The following is a 22,423-nucleotide window of genomic DNA, read 5'->3' on the forward strand; positions in this document are numbered from 1 at the left end:
GGAGCTCAGCTGAGTGAAAAATCAGAAAGTCTTGTTCTGCCTGTGCACCTCCTGGCTCCCCCGCATCCCTGGAGTGAGAACATGTGATCCGTCCCTCCTTCCTGCATGATGCCACTTGGGATGTGAGTGATTCAGTAAGGGCCTGGCATGGCGGAAGGTAACCAGGAGACAAGGGGGAGACATGCACCTTTCAGGGCAGATATCTGTCTACTGAAATGCTCATTCCAGCGTGTTCATTCTCGTTTCCCCCTGCCTTTAGCTTTCTGTTCTATTCAGGGCTTCTTCTCCTTTTAAAGAACTGAGTACAATTATTTTAATGTATATAAACATGAGAAACATCACAATAGGTCCAGAAAGGCAAATAGTTTTGCTGATCTTTTCAGCTTCCCTGTTCCTGTTGATTTTAGATTTGAGTACCTGGGTTTCCAAAGCAACTTATGATCAAATGCAGGTGGTGGGTGCCAGAGGGCTTATAATCTGAAGCAGTGCAGATTGATGTGAGTTTTCCAAGGTCACAAGGAATGTTAGGAAAATGGGATTTCATCCTTGACTTTTTTGGTTCTCAGCCTGTTGCTGTAACAAGTAGGGCAAACCTCTGGCAGTGTCCCTCAGTCCTGCCCTTCACCACCCCCTGCTATTCCAGAACTGAGACACCCCCCCCCCCCCCCCACACACACACACAGCTCTGCCAATGCCCCTCACTCCTGCTGTGTTCACTGCAGAATATTTATGGTGTTGCCACATCTGGATTCAGTGGCTAGGCTGAGACCTAATAAACTCGTGTTGATTTGACTTTAGCAGGAGGCTTTTGCTTTCTTGTGAGCTCCCAAGTCCAACATGCCTGTCCTACAGGGGGGGGAGGGGGCATAATTCGCAGCTGGGTACCCCTGCACCACCCCAGCACCATGCACAACATCTTACCCCTTGGGTCCCCCATGCCTTATGCCCCTTATCATTTGATTGTGTTGTCATAGCAAAAATGAGCCAGGGTGAACCCCCTAATCTTTACCATGTCCCCCTGCATCCGGGTAATCCGCTCTCTAGCAGTCTCCTCTGGATTCTGAAGCACCAGCGCCTCCGCTGTGCCCTGGGACAAGCTGCCGGCGTGCAGGGTCCGGAGACTCCTCCTCTTTCAATTTGCTTGGTGGCCACCTGGGCCGCCTCCCCTGCCAGGCTCTGTGATCTTGTCCTCCTACCCGTTCTTGGCTCTGTCAGCAAATTAACTTCACTTCACTTGCCAGCAGCTTCCACGTTGGATGAGATGGACTGATACAATTCTGGTTTTATCCCATCCCCCCTCCCTAAGTCCCCTGCTTGGAGTTATGTAGGAGGAGAGAGTCAGGGAAGGGGTCCAAGAGAGACCTCCTGTCCTTTCCTTTCCCTGCTCTTAATCCATTTGATTACCAGTCTGGAAATGAATGTGCTGGAGCCGAGGTATAGTAAATATTGATGGGATGGAGGAGGTGACATCACTGCCACGCTCCGATATGGGTAAAATTATCTACCAAGATGTAGGCTTTTGTTTTTGGCCAGTCTTGATGATGCTCCTTGACTCTGTCCACTGAAACCAGCACTGCAAATCCCATAATGCTCCAGGATGGGGCTGTCAGAAATCCCAGACTGGCCTAAAATCTACCTCCTGTGAACCCGAGGTTCTTGGGTCAGCTGTGCTTCATTCAGTGTCCCACATTGTGCCTCAAGCAGGCTAACACACCTAGCTAGGTTTTCAGTGAATATGTATGAAATAGGTTTGCATACGATGGAGGTAAATTTATCTCATGCATATTCATTATGGTATCCTGAAAACCTGGGTGGCTGGGTCGAGAACCAAAAACACTGATTCAGAAAGCACACTGACTCCATTGCCTCAGGTACAAATTTAGGATTGTAATCCCTCAAGAAAATAAAATACCCGCTGTACCTGAATGTAACTCCCCTTGAGCTACAACTGGAAAAGGTGTGAGCAAAATCCTTCCTCTTCCCTTCCTGTTGCTGAGCAAGACCAGAACATCAGTGCAGAGGTAGAAGGGGGCAAGAGAGAAAACCCCACAGGTCTCACTCCAGAGCCCCAGCTGGTGACAGGGTAAATACCTCCATCTCAGCAGTGTAGACCAGGCTTGTGAGGGAGAGGATTTGCAAGTCAGATAAAATATTATTAAATATGTGTTAGATACATGCAAGCATCACTGACTACCCACCCAGCAGATCCTGGATGCTAATGCTGGTCCTGTTCCTCACCTGGGTCTAATTTTAAGATTGAAAGGCGAAGAGGCAATTATAATTTCAGGGAGGTCAGTGCACAGAAGGGAAAGATGGTAGAAAACCCAGAGTCCTGCCCTGCACTGCCTGCTGGGCCCAAATACGTCATCCAGCAGCAAGGCCCTGGACATCTGTTTGTGCTGTCCACGGAGGAGAGGCTGTGGCAAGTGGAGCAATTGCTGATGGATCTTGAAGGTAGGTACGTGTTTCTAGTCACATGCTGTGTTCATGAGTTTGTTTCTGTTTAATGGCGACATCAATCAGAGAATGAACACATCCTTAGCTTTGGCATCAAATTTCTGTGTGCAGCATGTGACAAAATGCTGCAGAGACAGACATTCTGAAATACCTCCCCATCCTGCCCCAAGAGGTGAGCCGGGGGTAACACAGTGGAAACCAAACTCTACCCTCTACATTTGTGCTTTTATTTACATATTTGCAGTTACAAAGAAATTTAGGTGGTTTTTTTTTTTTTTTTTTTTTTGTTAAATCCATTATATACAATTGAAATAAAAAAAAAATCCCATTCAAGTCTTTGCAATATGAAAAACTAGAAGCTATGTATCATCCACCTCAAGGGTCGTAAGTAGAAGGGAGGCGGGAACGTGGTCTTTGGCGACTAGGCCCAGGCGTACTGGCTGCCACACGCTCACACTCCCCTGCATAGGAAAATCAGTGACACGCACATGCATTCCAATACACTTGGTCCCGCTAAATAGCTACACGCACACATACACATTTAAACACATTTCATAGTACATCCTCACCGTTGCACAGACATGACCGCATGCCTGAACACACTTGCTCCCATTATACCTGGAGGCCTGTGCATGGGACACATCTGTGCACGCTTATTCCTGATAAATGTGGGTCGTATGCACAATCGCACTCCTGACGTCTCATCAGAAGGGGACAAATGATCCTCCTCACCCCCCCCCCATGAGGCTCCGGGGTGTTCTGCTCCCTGAGGCGTAGCTTTCCTCTTGAGCTCACCAGGGGCCGTCTGTTCCTTGTCCCCAGAATATCTGTACAGCCGTCGGCATTGTGCGGACACGAGAGATGCAACATGTTTATGCAAACGCAATCTGCTCAGATCAGCTCCTACCAGAGGAGCAAACAGAAAGAGGGTGGGAGTAGGGAGAAGAGAGAGGCAGGTTCTGCTGTGATCCAGAGCTCTTTCCAGGGTTCTAGAGCCACAGGGATCCTATGGGGGTGATGGTGGGAACGTCTGGTGGTGGCCATTGGCTTCCAAGGTGCTAAGTTACGACCCTGCCAGCTGGAACAGCTAAGAGCTACAGACACTCCACATGGCAGGAGAAGCAGGGACCCTCACCCCTCCCTAAGTAATCCAGACGTGAGTGTCCAGTTCTAGCACAAGAAAGGTCTCCTGTGATGGGAAGGTCAAGGGTTAAGGCTCGGCGATCTGTTCTCATAAAACCCAGACATTGCCAGCTCAACAAACAGAGTCTTCAAGAGAAAATGAATTTATAGCAGATCCAGAACCCAGCGTTTCTGTTCAGGACCACAGGTTCATACAGAGTGGAGAGGAAGAGACGGAGAAAAGCCCAGGAGAGAGTGAGGGGTGAGGTGGCTGAAGGACGGCAGAAACGAGAAGAAGGAATGTGGATTCAGTAATGCATATTTGGTCTATTAGGCGCCTATGAAAGAAAGTCCATGAGAAATGGCATCCACCTGCATGGTCGATCTCTGCACGATAAAAATAATATAAAAAAATTGGTGAAAAACAAACTGAAAATGTTTTCTATGTGCACCCCTGGTGCTCAAACTTCTCCATGCCAGACACAGAAAGGATAGATCCCTGCGCCTCAGCGATGGACCATGTCAGGTCTCCACTGATCTTGCCTCGTACCATAGACTAAATCCCCACTCAAGACTAACCCAGCCAAGAGTTGTGAAGCTTATTTGTTTGTTTTCATCCTAAGCGTTACTGTAGTCCAAGAACGCCCTACATAAACACTTATGACTAGAAGTGATTCTATGGTTATATAATCTATTTCTAAATACTTGCAATATTGACGTCTGTCTTTCTGGCTACTTCAGCGATACCAGTTTCGGAGAGGATGATAGGATGTTTTCTTTTTGTTGATGAAGGAAAGGTGTGGCAAAACACTGCAAGGGTATAAGGGTAACTGGTGGATTCAGCAGCCCTGAATCGTCAGGGATCTGGGAAATAACAAGCTTGGGAAGTACTAGGTTGAGCAGAGCCCTGGGACAGCAGGCCCCTAGTTGTGCTATGAGCATTAAGAGAGAGGACATATCCCACCAGCTGCTGCCTTGGGTCCTGCTGGAAAGGGAAGAGTGGTTAGTGGGTCTTGTGGGACATGTACTCCTGACAGATAGGAAGGAAAAGAGTGGATGCTTTCCCTTACTCTGGAAGAGAGTCTTGTGAGGAACCTCAACACTCTGCCTTTCCTTTCCTAATGGCAGACCTGCCTTCCAAGTAGGCCCAAGAAGCTTCTGGATGCCTGTTAATTAGTCCTGGTGCCTAAAGGTCTCTGAATCATTAATTCAGCTTCGATTCAGCATCTCCATCCCCTGTTCCCAGGATGGGTAGTGATAACTCCTTTGATGTGCTTCTGCAGACTCCTCAGTCTTGCTGCGCTCCTCAAGCAGAATTCACAAGTCAGTCACCCTGATTCCAGCATTGACGTTTGCTCCTCTCTCTGACCTGTCTCCCTATGTACCCCCAGACCCTTGGGATACCAAGACATGGGCTAAGGGAGCAATGAATGGCTTTGGATTAAAGTGCTTCTTTCCAAAGAGTGGGTGCTGTGTGGGGCTCAGAAAGGGAGAAACTGGATGCCGTAGCAATGAAGACAGACTATGTTTATGTGGGAATGCAAAGGCAGCTGACTGGGGCGCCAGCTACATTCAAAGTTATGTACAGTAGGCAGGCATTGTGCAGCCATTAAAGCTGGCAGTCTCACCCCGCTCGAGGCACTCACATGACCCGTTTTATCTTCTAGACTGAGCCGGCAGAAGGCTCCATGTCACCTAGGGACACCTGGCTTCAGTTCTGATTTAACCCTTCCTCCCATCCATGACAAGCAGGACAATGTTGTTTCTGCTTTAGGGGAATCAAACTTTATCACTCCATGTGCAAAGGGAGGGGGGGGGGCAAACCAGGACTATACAAGGTGATTCAGAGCCATCAAGTAACCCTAGGCTCACTCTTTTCAAGCTTCAGGGAAGTCTCAGGTGTGAAGGGAGAGGGATTGACCTCAGAGCAGGTGTGTTCCTCCTTATGCATCAAATGCTCCTGTTTGTCAGGCTAGAGCATGGGCTGCAGGATCACAGGTAGTTTCACCAGCTCAACTAGCTGATTCAAGCTACATTTTCCTGCATTTAATGGGACAAAATGAGGACTGGATCCACCTGTTTGAGTGGACCCAGATAAGGAGGTCACCTTATAGGTAGGATTTTTCTTTGCATACTTCCAAAGGATAAATGTGGGTGGGAGTTGGGTCAAAGGTTCAGCCTTAGAGAGTTCACTAACTGCCTGCACTCGGTCATAACCACATGAGGCCACAACCCAGTCAAGGTGTTAAGAGTTCCACAATGAATATGCATAAGATTGATTTACATGTACAGTTTTCATTGTATGCAAATAGATTTCATCAGTGGCAGCCCTACCGTTAGGCAAACTGAAGCGGGGGCCTCAGGCGGCACTCTCCAGGAGCGGCATTCTCCCCTTCCCTCCTCAACTACTTCCCTACTACTACTACTATTTTACTATTACTATTTAGCATTTCTATAACGCTACAAGGCGTACACAGCGCTGCACAAATATAGAAGAAAGACAGTCCCTGCTCAAAGAGCTTACAATCTAATAGACAAAAAATAAAGTAAGCAAATCAAATCAATTAATGTGTACAGGAAGGAGGGTAGGTGGAGGCGAGTGGTTACGAGTCAAAAGCAATGTTAAAGAGGTGGGCTTTCAGTCTAGATTTAAAGGTGGCCAAGGATGGGGCAAGACGTAGGGGCTCAGGAAGTTTATTCCAGGCGTAGGGTGCAGCGAGACAGAAGGCGCGAAGTCTGGAGTTGGCAGTAGTGGAGAAGGGAACAGATAAGAAGGATTTATCCATGGAGCGGAGTGCACGGGAAGGGGTGTAGGGAAGGACGAGTGTGGAGAGTTACTGGGGAGCAGCAGAGTGAGTACATTTATAGGTTAGTAGAAGAAGTTTGAACAGGATGCGAAAACGGATAGGGAGCCAGTGAAGCGACTTGAGGAGAGGGGTAGCATGAGTAAAGCGACCCTTGCGGAAGACGAGACGGGCAGCAGAGTTTTGAACCGAGGGGAGAGGTGACTAAGTGGGAGGCCAGCAAGAAGCAGATTGCAGTAGTCTAAATGAGAGGTGACAAGGGTGTGGATGAGGGTTTTGGTAGAGTGCTCGGAAAGAAAGGGGTGGATTTTACGGATGTTGTAAAGAAAGAAACGACAGGTCTTGGTGGTCTGCTGGATATGAGCAGAGAAGGAGAGAGAAGAGTCAAAGATGACCCCAAGGTTTCGAGCTGAGGAGACAGGGAGAATGAGAGAGCCATGAACAGAAATAGAAAATGGGGGGAGCGGGGAGGTGGGTTTGGGGGGGGAAAATGAGAAGCTCGGTTTTGGTCATATTTAATTTCAGGTGGCGTTGAGACATCCAGGCAGCAATGTCAGACAAGCACGCTGAAACTTTGGTTTGGATGCAAGGTGAGATATCAGGGGTAGAAAGGTAGATTTGGGAGTCATCAGCATAGAGATGACATTTACCCCACATTTACCTTATTTTTTTCACTTCCAGCACTGGCCTCTTCTCCCTACTGCGGCCTGTCTGTTGACATAACTTCCTGTTTCCTCAGAGGTGGGTGTCACGTTTGTGACCATATTCCATGCTGGGCTTGCTTTGGGGTTGCTCCAGTCAAGTCTAGCCGGCTGGAAAATCCTGAAGCCTGGGGGAAAATCCTGAATCCCATTCCAGTCAAGTCAGATCCGGTCCGGGATCCTGTTCTTGCCAAGCCATGCTCTGCTGTCAAGCCTCACCCTTCTTCATGACCTCAGCTGGGAGTGCCTTTATCAAGCACCTGGGAACTTTCTGGTTTGCCTTTGCAACAGAGGTCCTCAAAGGAGTTTTCCTTTGGTGAGAGTTAGTTGCAGTGCTATTTCCTGTTTTCAGCTTTGACCCTGCTAGCCTTTTGGATTATTCTACTGTCTGCTGCCTGCCTAGAGACCTGGCTTGCTTCTGGATTATTCTACTGTCTGCTGACTGCCTAGAGACCTGGTTTGCTTCTGGATTATTCTACTGTCTGCTGCCTGTCTGGAGACTCCAGCGTGTATTGCCTCAGCTGCAGTTCCTGTCCGGTGGTTCCTGGCCTGGGATTGACGGTACGTCTGTTTTACCTTGTCTTGTGTTTGGGTGATTCTCCTGCCGCTGTCGCTCTGCGGCAGTGGTCCAAGGGCTCACTACCCAGAGGTTCTGCGAGAAACCTGACAGTGGAATGCAGTGGAGCGAAAAGGCTGGTGATGGCGGCACCGCTGCAGGGCAGCTTATAAGAATTGCCGCCACCTTTTGGAAAAGAAATAAAATAAGGTAAATGAGGGGAAGAAGGTTGAGGAGGGAGATACCAGACCGGGCAGGGGTGGCAGATTGCCTTGGGCCGCCTATGGATCTCTTGCATATTCATTGTGAAAATCTTGAAAACCCAGCTGGGTTGTGGCACTTTTGAGGACTGTGGTTGTTCACCCCTGACATGAGATTTATCTTATTCCTACAGCAATTATGAATCTGTTCTGGTTATTTGGTGTAGCAGGGAGGGTTGGTTAAGGCTTCTGTCCAACTATTTAAGAAAACATTTGGAACTACAGGTCCAGAGAGGCAGTTCACGGAGGAAGATTTCTGGACAGTCCTAGATTTCCGACAAACACACACTGGTACCGGCAGTGCTGATTTCAAATGGTGAAAGAACCTGAACCTCCAGAACGTCTCCCTTCTTGAACTAGGTCACTAGAGCATCTCTGGGTGTTCATAAATGCACTAGGGACAAATTTAGAACTAAACAGGTCGGGCCCAGATCAGCTGCAGTTCTCTGGTGACCCTACATCAGGGCTTCCCACACCTGTCTTAGGATTTCAGGATACCCACAATGAAGATGCATGAGAGGAGACTGTACACGGTGCTAATACATGCAAACTTATCTCCTGCATCTTCACTGTGAGTATCCTGAAAACTCAACTGGCTAGTGGGATCCCTTGGACAGCTTTTGGAAGCTCTGACATTAAGAGAATCAATTGGAAAATTAGAATTACAGCTCCCCACATGCAAGGGGCAAAAACAGGACTGGATTAGCCAGACTCTTATGACATGAACCTAGATGGTAGCCCTAACGTGCGATTTATCTCATGCCTCTGAAAGTGTGGGATAATAAAAGCAAGTCTTAAAGGAAAATCAAGTCCCATCTTCATTACAGTGAAACAGCAGCACCGTGGTATGGACTGAACGGAAACAGCAGCACCATAACAGAAATGCAGACCCTTGGCTCTGAACCATTCCCACAAGAAGGAGCTAAAGCACCATGTTGTAGAGGTGGCAGGACCTGTCCTCCTCCCAGAGCTGTAGGACCACCCTGGGCCAGGAGCCAGAGAGCCAGCACCGGTGCAACATATCATACTCAACAGGCCCAGCCCAAGCTACTCTCTCACACTAGACAGAACTTCAGCTATGTGTATCACTCTCCCCTGAAGGGTGGCTCAAGCCCCTATCCCCCCCTCTCCTTTAGTCCAACATATCCCGTTCCCTACTTCCTGCCCATGTTCAGCATCTCCTTTTATCTCCCCTACCCTCTTCCAAGATTTCCAGCATCTCATTTCTTCTTCTCTTACCTACCCCTAGTAGTCCAGCATCTCTTCTTTCCTCCCACCTTCCCGGGGTCCAGCATCTCCCCTTTCCTGTTCAAGGTGTTCAGCATCTCCACACCTGTCCCTCCCTTTGGGGTCCAGCATCTCCCCTTCTCTATGCAAGGGGTCTAGTATCTCTTCTTCCCTATCCCTCCTCTGGGATCCAGCATCACCCCTTTCCTACCCCTCCCCCTCTCCCATGGTCCAGAATCTCCTTCCCTCTCCAATGTGTCCAGAATCTTCCCCCATACTGGGCCTGCTGCTGCCACCACCCTGCCTTCTCCCGGGCTGAGCCTGCACTAAATGAGACTGTGTGGTGATGGGTCTCTTCAGCATAGGACCATGCTCAAGGCCTGCTGTAGGAGGGGATGGGACACAGCAGGGCTTGAACCCAGGCCTGTGCTGGAAGGCCCCACACCACTCTAATAATAGCTTTAAAGTGTTGCTCATCTGCAGTGCCAGAGTCACTCCATTGCCCCCACAATTCTGTCGCTCTAAGCAACCACCTATTCTGCATAGAGTGGGGTCAGCCCTACACCTCAGGCATGAGGACCAGGTCAACATGTCACATTTTGTTTTGATTTTGATGATAGTTCATCCAGTTGGGGGGTTCTCAACCCTGTCATTGGGACACATGCAGCCAGTCTGGTATCTAGCTTGTCCATAATGAATATGAATGAGGCATATTTACATACCAAGGGGGCAGTGCAGGCAGATCTACTATCTCCTGCACATTCATTGTGGATATCCTGAAAACTCAACTGGCTGGGTGTGTCCCAGGGAGTGGTCTACTGTGTTATCTGTTATCACAATCTTCCTACAGGTAAAGAAACATTAAGGGATGGGACAGGAGGTGGCGTTCCTCCCGTAGGGTAATAGGGTGGGATATAGTGAGTTTTCTTCCTTAGGTTAAAGGGATGGGGGTGGGGTTCTTCCTTAGGGTGATGAGATGGTGGTTAGGGTTCCTTCCTTCCTTAGGGGTATGGGATGGGGGTGGGGTTCCTTCCTTATGGGGGTGGGATGGGGTTATGGTTGGGAATTCCAAAGCTTAAGGTCACCAGAGAACTCCAGGTCATAGGGTAGATGAATAGTATAGTGGTCGGAGCAGCTGACCGAGACCCAAGAAGCCAAGATTCAAATCCCACCGCTACTCCTTGTGATGTTGGGCAAGTCACTTAACCTTCTATTGCCTCAGGTGCCATATAGGCTGTAAGCCCCCAGAGGAAGGGGCCAACTGTATCAGACTTTTAACTCACCTTGAGAGTGGGCTTGGAATCTAATCCAGTCCTGGCTTTACCCCTCATGCATTGATGGATCTGTGCTTCCTTCCCCTTTCCTGGAGAAAGTGAGGGCATGAGTCTATAGACATACAGCAGCACTCAGTGAGCCCTCAATAGCATGGGACTAGCTGGTGCTCTTGTTTTAACTTTACCTCCCACCCCACACCTCCCAGGACTTGGTGCCTTCTCCGTCGTATACACTCTAGTTGGGTGCATGTCATGTCTTATTGCAGAATCCTTTTAAAATCGCTAGGTAAAACAGCTGATCTCTAACAAGACTAGCAGTCCTGTGAAAGGGAACGGCAGTACCATTTCCAGGGAAGTGGAGGAAGCTCACTGGAATGTGTCCGTGGTTGGCAGTGAATGTACTGGGCTCTTCGGTGTGTGAGATGGAGCCCAAAGGCAAATGAAGACACTAATAATGTTGATTCTGTGATGTAATAAATTTTACATGTGACGTGAGAGAGAGAGAAAGGCTGGCCTTGTTTATTTCTGGACCTACAGTTTGAACCCAATAGATTGTGACTCAGCTTTCCAGAAAGGTCTCCTCATATCCAGGTCCTCGGGGTTTTATCGAGGTGGGGGAAGAACGAGGGTTTTCAGCAGATCCAGGGGTGAGCATTTTTTAGAAAGGGCAATGTGCTCTGCCTACTTGCTGGTTCACACAACAGAAGCTCCTTCTTTTTGGATGTGTCACAGGCCCAGGCCTCCTGTGTTCAGCTCCTGCTTCCCAGTATCTGGGCTTCCAGTACCCTCTAAGGAATTGAAGGTTGCGCTTTGGTGTCCCTCCTAAGTAGATAGTTGGAATTCCAGGTGTGTCTCTGGGCTTCTGATGAAGGTATTCACTGGCTTGTTAACAGTGACTTCTAGTAAATTTCTTACTAGGAGGCCAGGGATCCAGAGAAGTGCTTACACTGGCCTGAACAATACTGTGGTGATTCAGCATGGCGCTTATTCAGGAAACCTGTGCACTGGGGGTGGCAGGCAATCCTCAAAGCTCGAGGCAGAATCCATCCTTCGAACTAGCTAGCAGGAACCCCCCCGGAGATCTCCTAAAGGGTCCTTCATTTACCAAGGGTACGAAGAAAAACTGAGCAATATCTTGTCTTCTGTCTGCCCAAAATAGTTCTATCCACAGATGCAGAAGGAGGAAAAAGGGGGGCATGGTCACCCCTAGGTGCAACTGGCAAATTAAATGTCAAGTGTAATGAATCTCGGCATCTGCAGTGTGGTCCATGCTTCACTGCATGTGGACAGAACCCTTTCACTCAGCTTTAACAATCTCACATGCAGATCCAGTCTTCATTGCCCCATTCTGCACGCTGACATCTCTGATTCCTGCCCACAAATTCCCCTTGGGCACTCACTTCCTGAGTTTCGGGTGAGTTCTTGAGATGCAGAGGTTCTTACACAAGGAAAGCCATGCTTCACGTGCTCTCTCTCTACTCACTGCTCACATGTTTGAAGGAAGTTTTGGTTTCCCAACATCCAGGTCAGGGCTGAAAACCACAGATCCCTTTCGGGAGGAGATGATGTGCCTGGAGGAGGAGACAGGAGATTGTGGCACAGCTGTTCCACTCAAAGGTCTGCTGGATAGAGCCAGGGATCCTGAAGGCATTCTCTGTGGAAGGGATGAGGGTCCTGGGACAGCAGTAGGTGGCTTAGCCAGGAGCCCAGGCACTGAGGGAGAAGATTTATGAGTGACGCTACCTGAAGACTCCATAACCTGTTGGGAAGGATATCGCTGCAGCTGTTGAGCGACCTTGTTGGGCAAAGAGGGCTGAGAGGCAGACATGAGGCGGATATCTTGCGTTAATCTCCCGACGGGCAGCCCTTGGGTGCTCTTGTGCTTTGCCAACTGCTGGGGGGTGCCAGTCGCTTGCTGCATCAGCAGAGAGATGTGGGAGCCTGTGGCTCTAGACAAGCTGTAGTGCAGTGTCCTCTTCGGCATGTGGCTCAGTGCTTGCTCAGTACTTGAAGCTGGAACCCCCGATTGCTGCTGCTGCAGCACAGAGGTTGATGCCGACGTGCCCCGAGATTTTGAGAGCTGCGGTTGGGAGGTGGCTGGAGGTGGCTTTGCCAGCATTGGTGGGTCCATTCTTTGGGTTGCTTGGCTCATGCCTGCTGAGCCATGGAGGGACTGTCCCATATTGCTTTGTTTCTGGTTCCCAAGTTCTGGTAGCAGTTGAGACTGAACCATTGGAGATGAAGGGGACACAGCAGCAGGTGTGTGCAAATGAGACTGAGCTCCCGAGGGAGAGCTGACAGAAGAGGGTCTAGAACCTGCTAGGCTGGGCTGGGACCTCCTGACTGGTCGGGTGAGCAAGGTGGCCTCAGGTGACATAGGGCTGCAGAGCGATGAGGGGGGCAGGAAGACACGGGACTGCAGGCTCTGCTGGTGGGTCAAAGCAATGGCTACGTTTGTGGTGGCAGCCGCGGTCTGCAGAGGTGCATGCACAAGAGGCTCCCAGATAATCGGTTTCTGTCCAACCTCTCGGCCGGCTGGCAGTAGCTGCTGGAAGTCATGAATGTGGTGGGCCACGTCTCGGTCATGCTTCACAATCTGTTGAACAATTTCATTGTTCACTGATCCTGTGCTGTTTTCTTTCCTTTTGCGGAGAAGGATGGAATTTTTCTTCCCTAGTAGATAACAGAGACAGAGGTCAGAGGGCACATAGTTGTAATAATCCTCTGGGGCATGTGATAATACTTAGAAATGCAGTAATACTGAGAGAGACACAAAGGTGTATTATAGAATGAGGCATAATACAGAGACGACGGATGCAACATGGAAACTTTTGCTATATTCAGAGGGGAGAGAGACCGAGATTTTCCATAACACACAGCAAGATGTAAGAATGAGCATGTGGGCCTGGGCTACCTCATTTGCTTTCTACTGGCCCCTTGGAGGAAGAAAGGGCCGGACCAGAATGGTCTTGCCAAGGTGACTGGTCCATTTGGCAGTGAATTGGAGAGTGGAGAGGGGAGGCCGGAAGGATATGAAGAGTTTCAGCTGACCCTTCCCCCTTTACAGAAGCAGTATTATTATAGAGATACACAAGGCACAATGCCAAAGTGACAACCACAGAAGGAGGAGGTGACGGCTCCCAGTTTCAGGAACCCATAAACGGCTGTGGTGTCAGCAGCCATCAGAGGAGCTGTCTAGTACACAATACTGCAGGGCATCTCCATGATATTACAGTCATTATACAGAAAACCTATAGGATGTGATGAAAGGGATAATATGAAGAGGGAAGGTAAAATATTTCTGGGTCTGAAGTATAGAAATCACCTCCGAGTGAAGGGCCAGTGCTAGGGGGATGCAAAGAGGGTGATGGCCCTGGGCCCCAGCAATCTACCAGAGGCATGTTGCCCTCACCTATCCTGTCTAGGCGATCCATAGCCACGGTCTCGAAGGCCCTACGCATCATGGGATACTCCTCCAGCACCTCATTAAAGTTGTCCACAGAGAGAGAGTAGAGACGGCAGTAGGTGTCAGCCCGAACGCTTGCAGTCCTCCTCCCACGGGTCAGCAGACAGATCTCTGGGGAGACAGAACACAGCTCACTGTCCAGGCCTCGATACTGACCACTGAACCAGGCTCCCTCTCCTCCCTCCTCTCTTTGCTTCATAAATGTGGGGAAGGGTGAGAGATGGCCCTAGAAGTCTCTTTGCTTCAAAGCAACTCAATTTGGGGGTAATCCTCACATAAGGCCTTTTTTACCCAGGGAAAAGGCTATTCTAAAAACTGCATGCAGGTATACAGGCATAAAAAGCAGGCGCCCCACCAGACCACGTCCACTTTTTCTGAATATCGATATTCTGGGGAGACAGTTTGGACAGGACCGGGCAGGGGTGTGATGTATGCGCATGTTCTATAAAATACGGCCCTGAGTGAGAGGACGTGTCTTCCACAGTGCCACTTCTGCAATAGGAGCCGCTGAATATACATTTTATCCCGTGACAGAATCACCAGCTCAGCACTTTTAGGCAGGCCTAACTCTTCTGTGTAAGTTATCTGGGGAGTGGCTGAATTTCACTGCTCTCTGTTTTGAAGAAGGTATTACCTTCAAAAGCTAATTAAAAGGTGTAGTTAGTCCAATAGAAAATGTATCATCTTATTTTATTTCTTGGTTTGTTTGATTTCTATTTATTGCCTTTAAAAATGAATTAGTAGCGCTACCACACCTCTTCACTGCTCCCTGGATGACCTCCCACCTGCCCCCCACCTTGTATGTCTCCAGCTTCTCCTCCACCTCCTCCTAAACAACTTTTTGGACATTTTATATAGGTGCTCAGTTATAAAATTATACTCTCCCGCCCACCATGCACATCAGAGGACTCAGAGAATGTAAGGATGTTTCCTTCATTCATTCTCCTTACTACCAACTTCAGACACTGCCATAGAGGTTCATTCAAACATACCAGGGTTGTTCCTCCAAATGTCCCCTTACAAGCTGAAGGAAACAGAGAAGCAAGAAAACTGACAGCAGATAAACTCATGCGGTGTATCCAGTCTGTCCATCCACACCAACTACTAATCTCTACAATCCCTGCCTCTCCCTCAGAGACCCTCTATATATAGAAACATAGAAACTGACACAGATAAAGACCACACGGCCTATCCAGTCTGTCCATTCACACCAACTACTAATCTCTACAATCCCTGCCTCTCCCTCAGAGATCCTCTGTACATAGAAACTGACACAGATAAAAGACCATACGGCCTACCCAGTCTGTCCATCCACACCAACTACTAATCTCTACAATTCTTTCCTCTCCCTCAGAGATCCTCTGTACATAGAAACATAGAAACTGACACAGTTAAAGACCATACGGCCTTCCAGTCTGTCCATTCACCCAACTACTAATCTCTACAATTCTTTCCTCTCCCTCAGAGATCCTCTGTACATAGAAACATAGAAACTGACACAGTTAAAGACCATACGGCCTTCCAGTCTGTCCATTCACCCAACTACTAATCTCTACAATCCCTTCCTCTCCCTCAGAGATCCTCTGTACATAGAAACTGACACAGATAAAGACCATACGGCCTATCCAGTCTGTCCATTCACACCAACTACTAATCTCTACAATCCCTGCCTCTCCCTCAGAGATCCTCTGTACATAGAAACTGACACAGATAAAGACCATACGGCCTACCCAGTCTGTCCATCCACACCAACTACTAATCTCTACAATTCTTTCCTCTCCCTCAGAGATCCTCTGTACATAGAAACATAGAAACTGACACAGTTAAAGACCATACGGCCTTCCAGTCTGTCCATTCACCCAACTACTAATCTCTACAATCCTTTCCTCTCCCTCAGAGATCCTCTGTACATAGAAACATAGAAACTGACACAGTTAAAGACCAAACGGCCTATCCAGTCTGTCCATCTACACCAACTACTAATCTCTACAATCCCTTCCTCTCCCTCAGAGATCCTCTGTACATAGAAACTGACACAGATAAAGACCAAACGACCTATCCAGTCTGTCCATCTACACCAACTACTAATCTCTACAATCCCTTCCTCTCCCTCAGAGATCCTCTGTACATAGAAACATAGAAACTGACACAGATAAAGACCAAACGGCCTATCCAGTCTGTCCATCCAGACCAACTACTAATCTCTACAATCCCTTCCTCTCCCTCAGAGATCCTCTGTACATAGAAACTGACACAGATAAAGACCAAACGACCTATCCAGTCTGTCCATCTACACCAACTACTAATCTCTACAATCCCTTCCTCTCCCTCAGAGATCCTCTGTACATAGAAACATAGAAACTGACACAGATAAAGACCAAACGGCCTATCCAGTCTGTCCATCCAGACCAACTACTAATCTCTACAATCCCTTCCTCTCCTCCAGAGATCTTCTGTACATAGAAACTGACACAGATAAAGACCATACGGCCTATCCAGTCTGTCCATCCACACCAACTACTAATCTCTGCAATCCCTTCCTCTCCCTCAGAGATCCTCTGTACATACAAACATAGAAAATAACACAAAGACCATATTACCTATCCAGTCTGTCCATCCACACCAACTACTAATCTCTATAATCCCTTCCTCTCCCTCAGAGATCCTCTGTGCATACAAACGATACCATACCATATCACCATATCATACCATTGCTGCATTTGTATCCCACCTATTTTTGCATAAGAAAGGGAAGAGAAGGAGCAGGGCTGGTGCAAGGTGTTTAGTCACTCTAGGTGAGCTTTTAGCTTTGCATCCCGCAATTAATATTTAGTCTGTTAGACTCCTCCTGCTAATTCAGTTTTAACAGTTACGATCACCCTACTGTTACTGAAACGATCTCTTAGAAATGAATGGAAGTATGAAAGTGCATGCTGAAGGTCCTTGGAATCTGTCTAGCCATCTAGATCCATTGCTTTGTGTTGATTGCAGCTATTCTTTAACCCAGCCCCCTCCCCATCAGAAGTTGCTTCCCTAGGGAAACACTTAGTTTAAGGTGGCCCTGTGAAGAAGAAAGCTCTGTGCATATTAAGCCCTGAAAAGCTGGACCTGCTTCTGTCCCGCATGCCTCACCTCCAAAGTAGGATCCATCGGACAGCTTGGTCTCCTTGCTGCCCTTGGTAAGGATACTGACCACGCCATGCTGGATAAAATACATCTTCTTGCCCACAGTGCCCTCACGAATGATGTAGTCCGCAGGCTGGAAGACCTCGAAGCGTAGCTTAGTCAGCATTGCCGTCACAAAATTGGGGTCTGCATTGGCAAACAGCGGCATATTGGCCACCAGGTTCCGGCAGTTGAAGTTAATGATTTCCTGGGGAGACGAGAGATTTGGGCATTGGCAGGAGCAACTTCTACTGCTGCTATATTTCTATAGTGCAACCAGACATACTCGGCGCTGTACTCAAAACATGCAAAAAGACAGTCCCTGCTTAACAGCTACTCACAACAGACAAACAGGACAAATGAGAGATTAGGGAGTTACATTTACTATGGGTATGAGAGTCATGGTACACGTGGCTGCTTGAGAACTCTGGAGGTCTTATGCTAAGGCGTGCTAGCGTTGCCTTAGTAAAAGAGGCCCTCTCAGACTTAACCATGGCCTGCAGTGAAAGTTTTGAAAACTCATAAAGAGTGTCGTAGATCAGTGTTTCTCAAGTTGGTCCTGGAGTACCCCTTGCTAGTCAATTTTTCAGGATATCCACAATAAATATGCATGAGATCAATTTGCATGTAATGGAGACAGTGTATCCAAACCGATGTCATTCATATTCATTGTGGATATCCTGAAAACCTCAATGGCAAGGGGTATTCCAGGACCAACCTGAGAAACGCTGTCTTAGACAAAGTCCAGAGCTTACAAGATGGACCTCAAGTGCCAGGATATTGGGCTATACCCCATCCTTCTCCTGTCCTTGTGACAAAACCAGTCAAAACTAAAATGCAGCTCCTCATCTCAATATCCTAAATTAATCCGACTAAAGTGTGAGCATGTTCCTGTCTATAATGTCCCAAGCAATTCTTTCTTCAGTCTTTGGATAGCCATCTGGCCCCAGCACTTACCTCCTTCAGGGGCTCACTGAGCTCACCAAGAATATTCTCCTCATCAAACATCTTGCCCTGGTACCGGTGTTCATAGTACTCATGGATACGCTGGCGTGTGTCTGCAGGCAGCTTGTGAAAGGACATGTACTGTTCCACTTGCTTGTACTGCCGGAAAAATGCAGAGAGGTTACCAAGGCAGGGGCTCTAAGCCATGGGGTGTGCTTGGTTTTCTTAGCTTTCAACACACTGAAATCCTCACTGAAGGACAAGTTTCTCCCTCATCATTAATCTCTAGTGTCTTCAGCTTCTTAAATATTATAATCTCTTTAGATCTATCAAAAAACATAGAAATGTCAAATCTGAAGTAGGAGGCATGACTAGAGGACTTTGTTCTTCATCAACACTACAAGACTATTGAAGTATACTCCACTAAAGCACTTATCCCTCTAACATGGGACATCGTACACTAAAATGTGACAAAAGCAGTGATGTCACCTCTCTAGGCTAAATGTCTTGTTTTACCTGGATGTGTTTAAGGTCAGAGGGGTCTTAAGTCATACTCTGCTCACCTTCTCTTGATACTGGCGTCGAGAAGAATCCAGTGACTGGATGAGAGCGGTTGCATGTCCAATGAACATGGCATAGCAGGTGGCTCCCACAATCATGCTAAGCATGGTCAGCCATACGTCGGTCATCCCTTCTGGGGCCTGCTGGCCATAACCGATGCACAGCATGTGGCTCATGGCTTTGAAGAGAGCATGAGAGTACTGTTTTCCCCAGGACTCGTTCTGGAGAAGGCAGAGACAGAGAAAGAGAGACACAAGTACAGCTACACATAGCACTGATCTCTGAGATTCTACAGGCAGTGAGAACCGAACTTTCTGTGGACTCAGGGAGGGGAAAGCTAGCAGAACAGTCAATGCCAGGGTTCTCACTATTCCTATGCCTTGAGCAAGGAATTGCTAGTTTCCTCTGCAGGCCTGCTCACTTTCTCTTGTACACACTGGCGTGAGAGAGGAATCTTCCCTTCCCATTCTACACCTAGTACTACAAAAACAAGCAAGTAACAAGGAGGATGGAGGGAATAGAGGTAATCGGACATGTTGAGGCCCCCACCCCACCTCGGAAACTCAGACCTGTCAAAATACCCCATCCCAGAAGGGAGACTTTTGACCAGGCCTGTTTTTGAACCTATATCCCAAGGCAGTGTGGTGTTTGTAGAGTTCAAATTCTGTCAAAAGGTATGAGACGTAATCAATCGAAATTAGTATTTCCAGCATGTAAGGGTATGAAATGTTCTCTTGGTCATTTTCTTATCAGGCAACAAAAATGTGGAACACATTACCTATATCTATTAGACACTTAGCAAATTGTGATGTTTATCGGAAATCTGTCAAGACACTGCTATTTAGGGAATACGTAATCTCTTCTTAGTGGATCGAAGGTTACATTTTGTTTACCCAGGATCATTTTAGTATTGTTTACATTTTAAGTTTGATGTGTTTTTTTTGTATGTCTCTGGCTTCTTTATATGGAATCCGCCTTGAACTTAACGGTATAGACGGATTATAAGAAATGTGAAATGTAATGTAATGTACACCCTGTTCCCCATTGAAATCGGTGATGCAGGTTCCTCCAGGACTGGCCTGAAATGTCCCTCCTGGAATTGGGTAATGCAGCAGTTCTGATCACTTGCGGTACTGTCTGGTGACTGCCTCCAGGACAGGGGCTACCAAGGAAAAGTCACTTCCAGTGAGACCCAGGGTCCTGGAGCCTGAACCATGCAAGCTGAGTCTTAACTGACTTGGGACATTGTACCTAGGGTTCAAATCCCACTGCCGCTCCTTGAGATCTTGAGCAAGTCACTTAATCCTCTACTGCCTCGGGTACAAACTTAGAATGTGAGCCCTCCAGGGAAATACCCAGTGTACCTGAATATAACTTACTCTGACCCACAACTGAGAAAAGCCTGAGCTAAATCCCAAATCCTCTTCCCACCATCTTGTAATGGCCAGACAGAAGCACTGGCATGACACCATGCCAGTTTGAGTAGGCAGTAGCACCCGTGTGTCTGGCAGGCATCTTGCTGCAGTCTCTCTCCTCCTCCAAAGCAGGAGGCGTGAGCTGAGAACAAAGGACTCTAGAGACATTTCCTAGAATAAAAGGAGCCAGCAGGGACAATGTGTACAAGCCTAAGCACGCAGAGAGAGAGAGAGAGAGAAACAAGCTCCCCCCCCCCCCCCCCCCCCCCCGCACAGATGCATCCACAGAAAAGAGAGATTTAAGAGAGCCCCTAGCCCTTTTGCCTCATGAGTGGTGCTCCTCGAATACATTCTGCCCCATGAAGCTTTGCAGGAGACAGACTTGCAAGCGAGCTCCTCAGGTACCAGCATCTAGTCTGGCACCATTTCAATTCACTCATAGGGAGGAGGCCTGGCCTAGCACCCTGCTGGAAGTCCACAGGACTCCTGAGCCCAACCCTAGCCCTCCCCTACTCTGTTGTGTGAGGACCCAAAGAGGCTTCTGGGTTCTGCGAAACCTCCAGCGCCTTCTGGAAAGTTGGGAAACATTTTGAGCTTTGAAATCTGTTATAAAAAACCTACCCTTCAACCTGCCTGTCTTGGTATCACTTACCCCTTGGTCTTTTTACAGCAGGGTCTCTGGCTGCGACATAGCGGCTGTGCAGTTAATACATGAAGTTTGTACATAAAGCAAGAATTTAGCTCAGAAAGGGCGCATGGATCTGTGCTAGAGGCGAGAGGTCAATTCAATGAGCACTTCCTCCCCACATGCTCCCAAAGCAGTGAGCAGGGTATCCCTATCTTTCATGCACACACCTTAAGCCATTGCAAGGTGAAGAATTGTTAGGTGGGAAAGGAGGTTTTGACTGAGTCCCCTGTGCTGGACGATGCCCAGCTCCCTCTCTTCCTGTGAGATGCCGGAGTGGCCCTTCCCCTCCCCCTCGTGCCAATTCCCGTTTCTCTTGAGTGCACCTCAACCTCCCTTTCCCTGAAATGCCTCACATACAAGGGCAAGCATGCTCCTAGAGCCATGTGGCATGCATTCACGATTTCTGAGGTGGCATACCATGCACAGTGGCATCAAGTGCTCCCCTCACCCTTTAAACATGCTCCCAGGCTCTTGTGTCCTCTGCCTTTTGGGTCTGTTCAAGCATGCGCTGGCAGCTTCTCTGTAATGGCATGCACCAGGAACATCTTGCAATGAGAACGTTACAATACCTAGAGTTGGCATTAGGAAGGGCAACAACCTCTGAGTACCTGAGGTTTAAAAAATGTGTCTGGTTAATTCTTACTTAAATTAGACGATATCTCCTTAAAGAAATCCTGGCCTGTTGAAGACTAAAGCAACCTTCTGCAAAGGAATTTCGTAGAGTTAGACCTCAGTAGAACAAGCCCTTCTGCTTCAGAAAGAACAGCCAGATTTTGGGGGAGGCTGATCCAGTACTGGTTTACCCCCTGCATGCACTGTTTATGGTGCCAATCTCCCTACAATAAGCAGGAATGCCAGCTCAGTGCAAGGCGAAGGGGTACCACCAGGGCTGGGTCAGCCTGGCCTGCCAAAATGCAAGTCTGAGCGTGGGAGCCTGAAACAGGATCGGAGGACGGAGAAGAGCCAGGAGGTTCTTTAAAACGTTGCATCTCTCAGAATGCAGCTCACACCCAGCACGTGCCCCATTCCCCTCTCCCCAGAGCTTGTGGATGGAGTTAATACTATCGCAGGATGTCACAGGGAAAGCATTAATTATCAGAGTTATTCTGGTGAGTAACTGCTTCTAAAAATATCCTTAAAAAGTCACAACTCCAGAACAAAAAAAAACAAGAAAAAAAAAACAACCCAGAACTCAACTAAAACACAGTCAGGTATTGTAAGTAACCTACTTCTGGATTGCTTTTACTGTCGTACAGGGTGAAAATGACATTGTTTCATTGCTACAGAAGGGATGTGATGGTCAACTGGGCTAGTTAACAACTATTTCTCATAGAGTGATCGCAGCTCAGGAGCCCCTACCTGGAGATTTGCAAGGTCAGGTACACTGATCCTCTGTCCCAGGAATCTCCAGCCCTGTCTCAGAAGATACACAGGCCCACTCAGACTTAACCCCCTAATTCGAGAAACTTGGGCACATAGTTATAGAGCAGCGCCTTACTTAATTGTTTAAGTGGACACTAATTAGCTTTAACTGCCAATAACGACCCTTAAATGGTGTTTATTGGCCATTAATTTCCAGTTACACAAGCTTAGTGCCTAATTTGTACAGCGCGAGAGCGAAAAATGGGCGTTAACATGGGAGGGGCACTGGCAGGTCGTCACTTACGTGCTAAGGTTATGCGTGAGCATTTTACATGACATAAATGCTCACGTCTAGAGTTAGACATTCAAATACTGCCTTACGCCTACTATTTCTATATTGGCTTCAGTGCTCAAGTTTGC

The 22,423-nt window shown here is 47.9% G+C and overlaps 2 protein-coding genes across 2 annotated transcripts in view; one reads left to right on the plus strand and one right to left on the minus strand.

The window, feature by feature from the left end:
- Positions 1-7,366: 7,366 nt before the first annotated feature.
- Positions 7,367-22,423, plus strand: part of CLK2 (CDC like kinase 2) — an 83,466-nt gene continuing 68,409 nt past the window's right edge. The window contains exon 1 of the mRNA XM_030188216.1: positions 7,367-7,645. The gene's annotated coding sequence lies outside the window, so the exon portion shown is untranslated. The remainder of the gene's footprint in view (positions 7,646-22,423) is intronic.
- The window catches only part of HCN3 (hyperpolarization activated cyclic nucleotide gated potassium channel 3), a 37,638-nt gene continuing 26,670 nt past the window's right edge, over positions 11,456-22,423 (minus strand). The window contains exons 4-8 of the mRNA XM_030188211.1: positions 18,541-18,759; positions 17,990-18,136; positions 17,000-17,240; positions 13,814-13,978; positions 11,456-13,074 (exon numbers count right to left, since the gene is read on the minus strand). Coding sequence (XP_030044071.1) covers positions 11,888-13,074; positions 13,814-13,978; positions 17,000-17,240; positions 17,990-18,136; positions 18,541-18,759 — 1,959 coding nt within the window. The 3' untranslated portion in view covers positions 11,456-11,887. The remainder of the gene's footprint in view (positions 13,075-13,813; positions 13,979-16,999; positions 17,241-17,989; positions 18,137-18,540; positions 18,760-22,423) is intronic.

This window comes from Microcaecilia unicolor, chromosome 14, assembly GCF_901765095.1.
Source record: "Microcaecilia unicolor chromosome 14, aMicUni1.1, whole genome shotgun sequence".
NCBI lineage: Eukaryota > Metazoa > Chordata > Amphibia > Gymnophiona > Siphonopidae > Microcaecilia > Microcaecilia unicolor.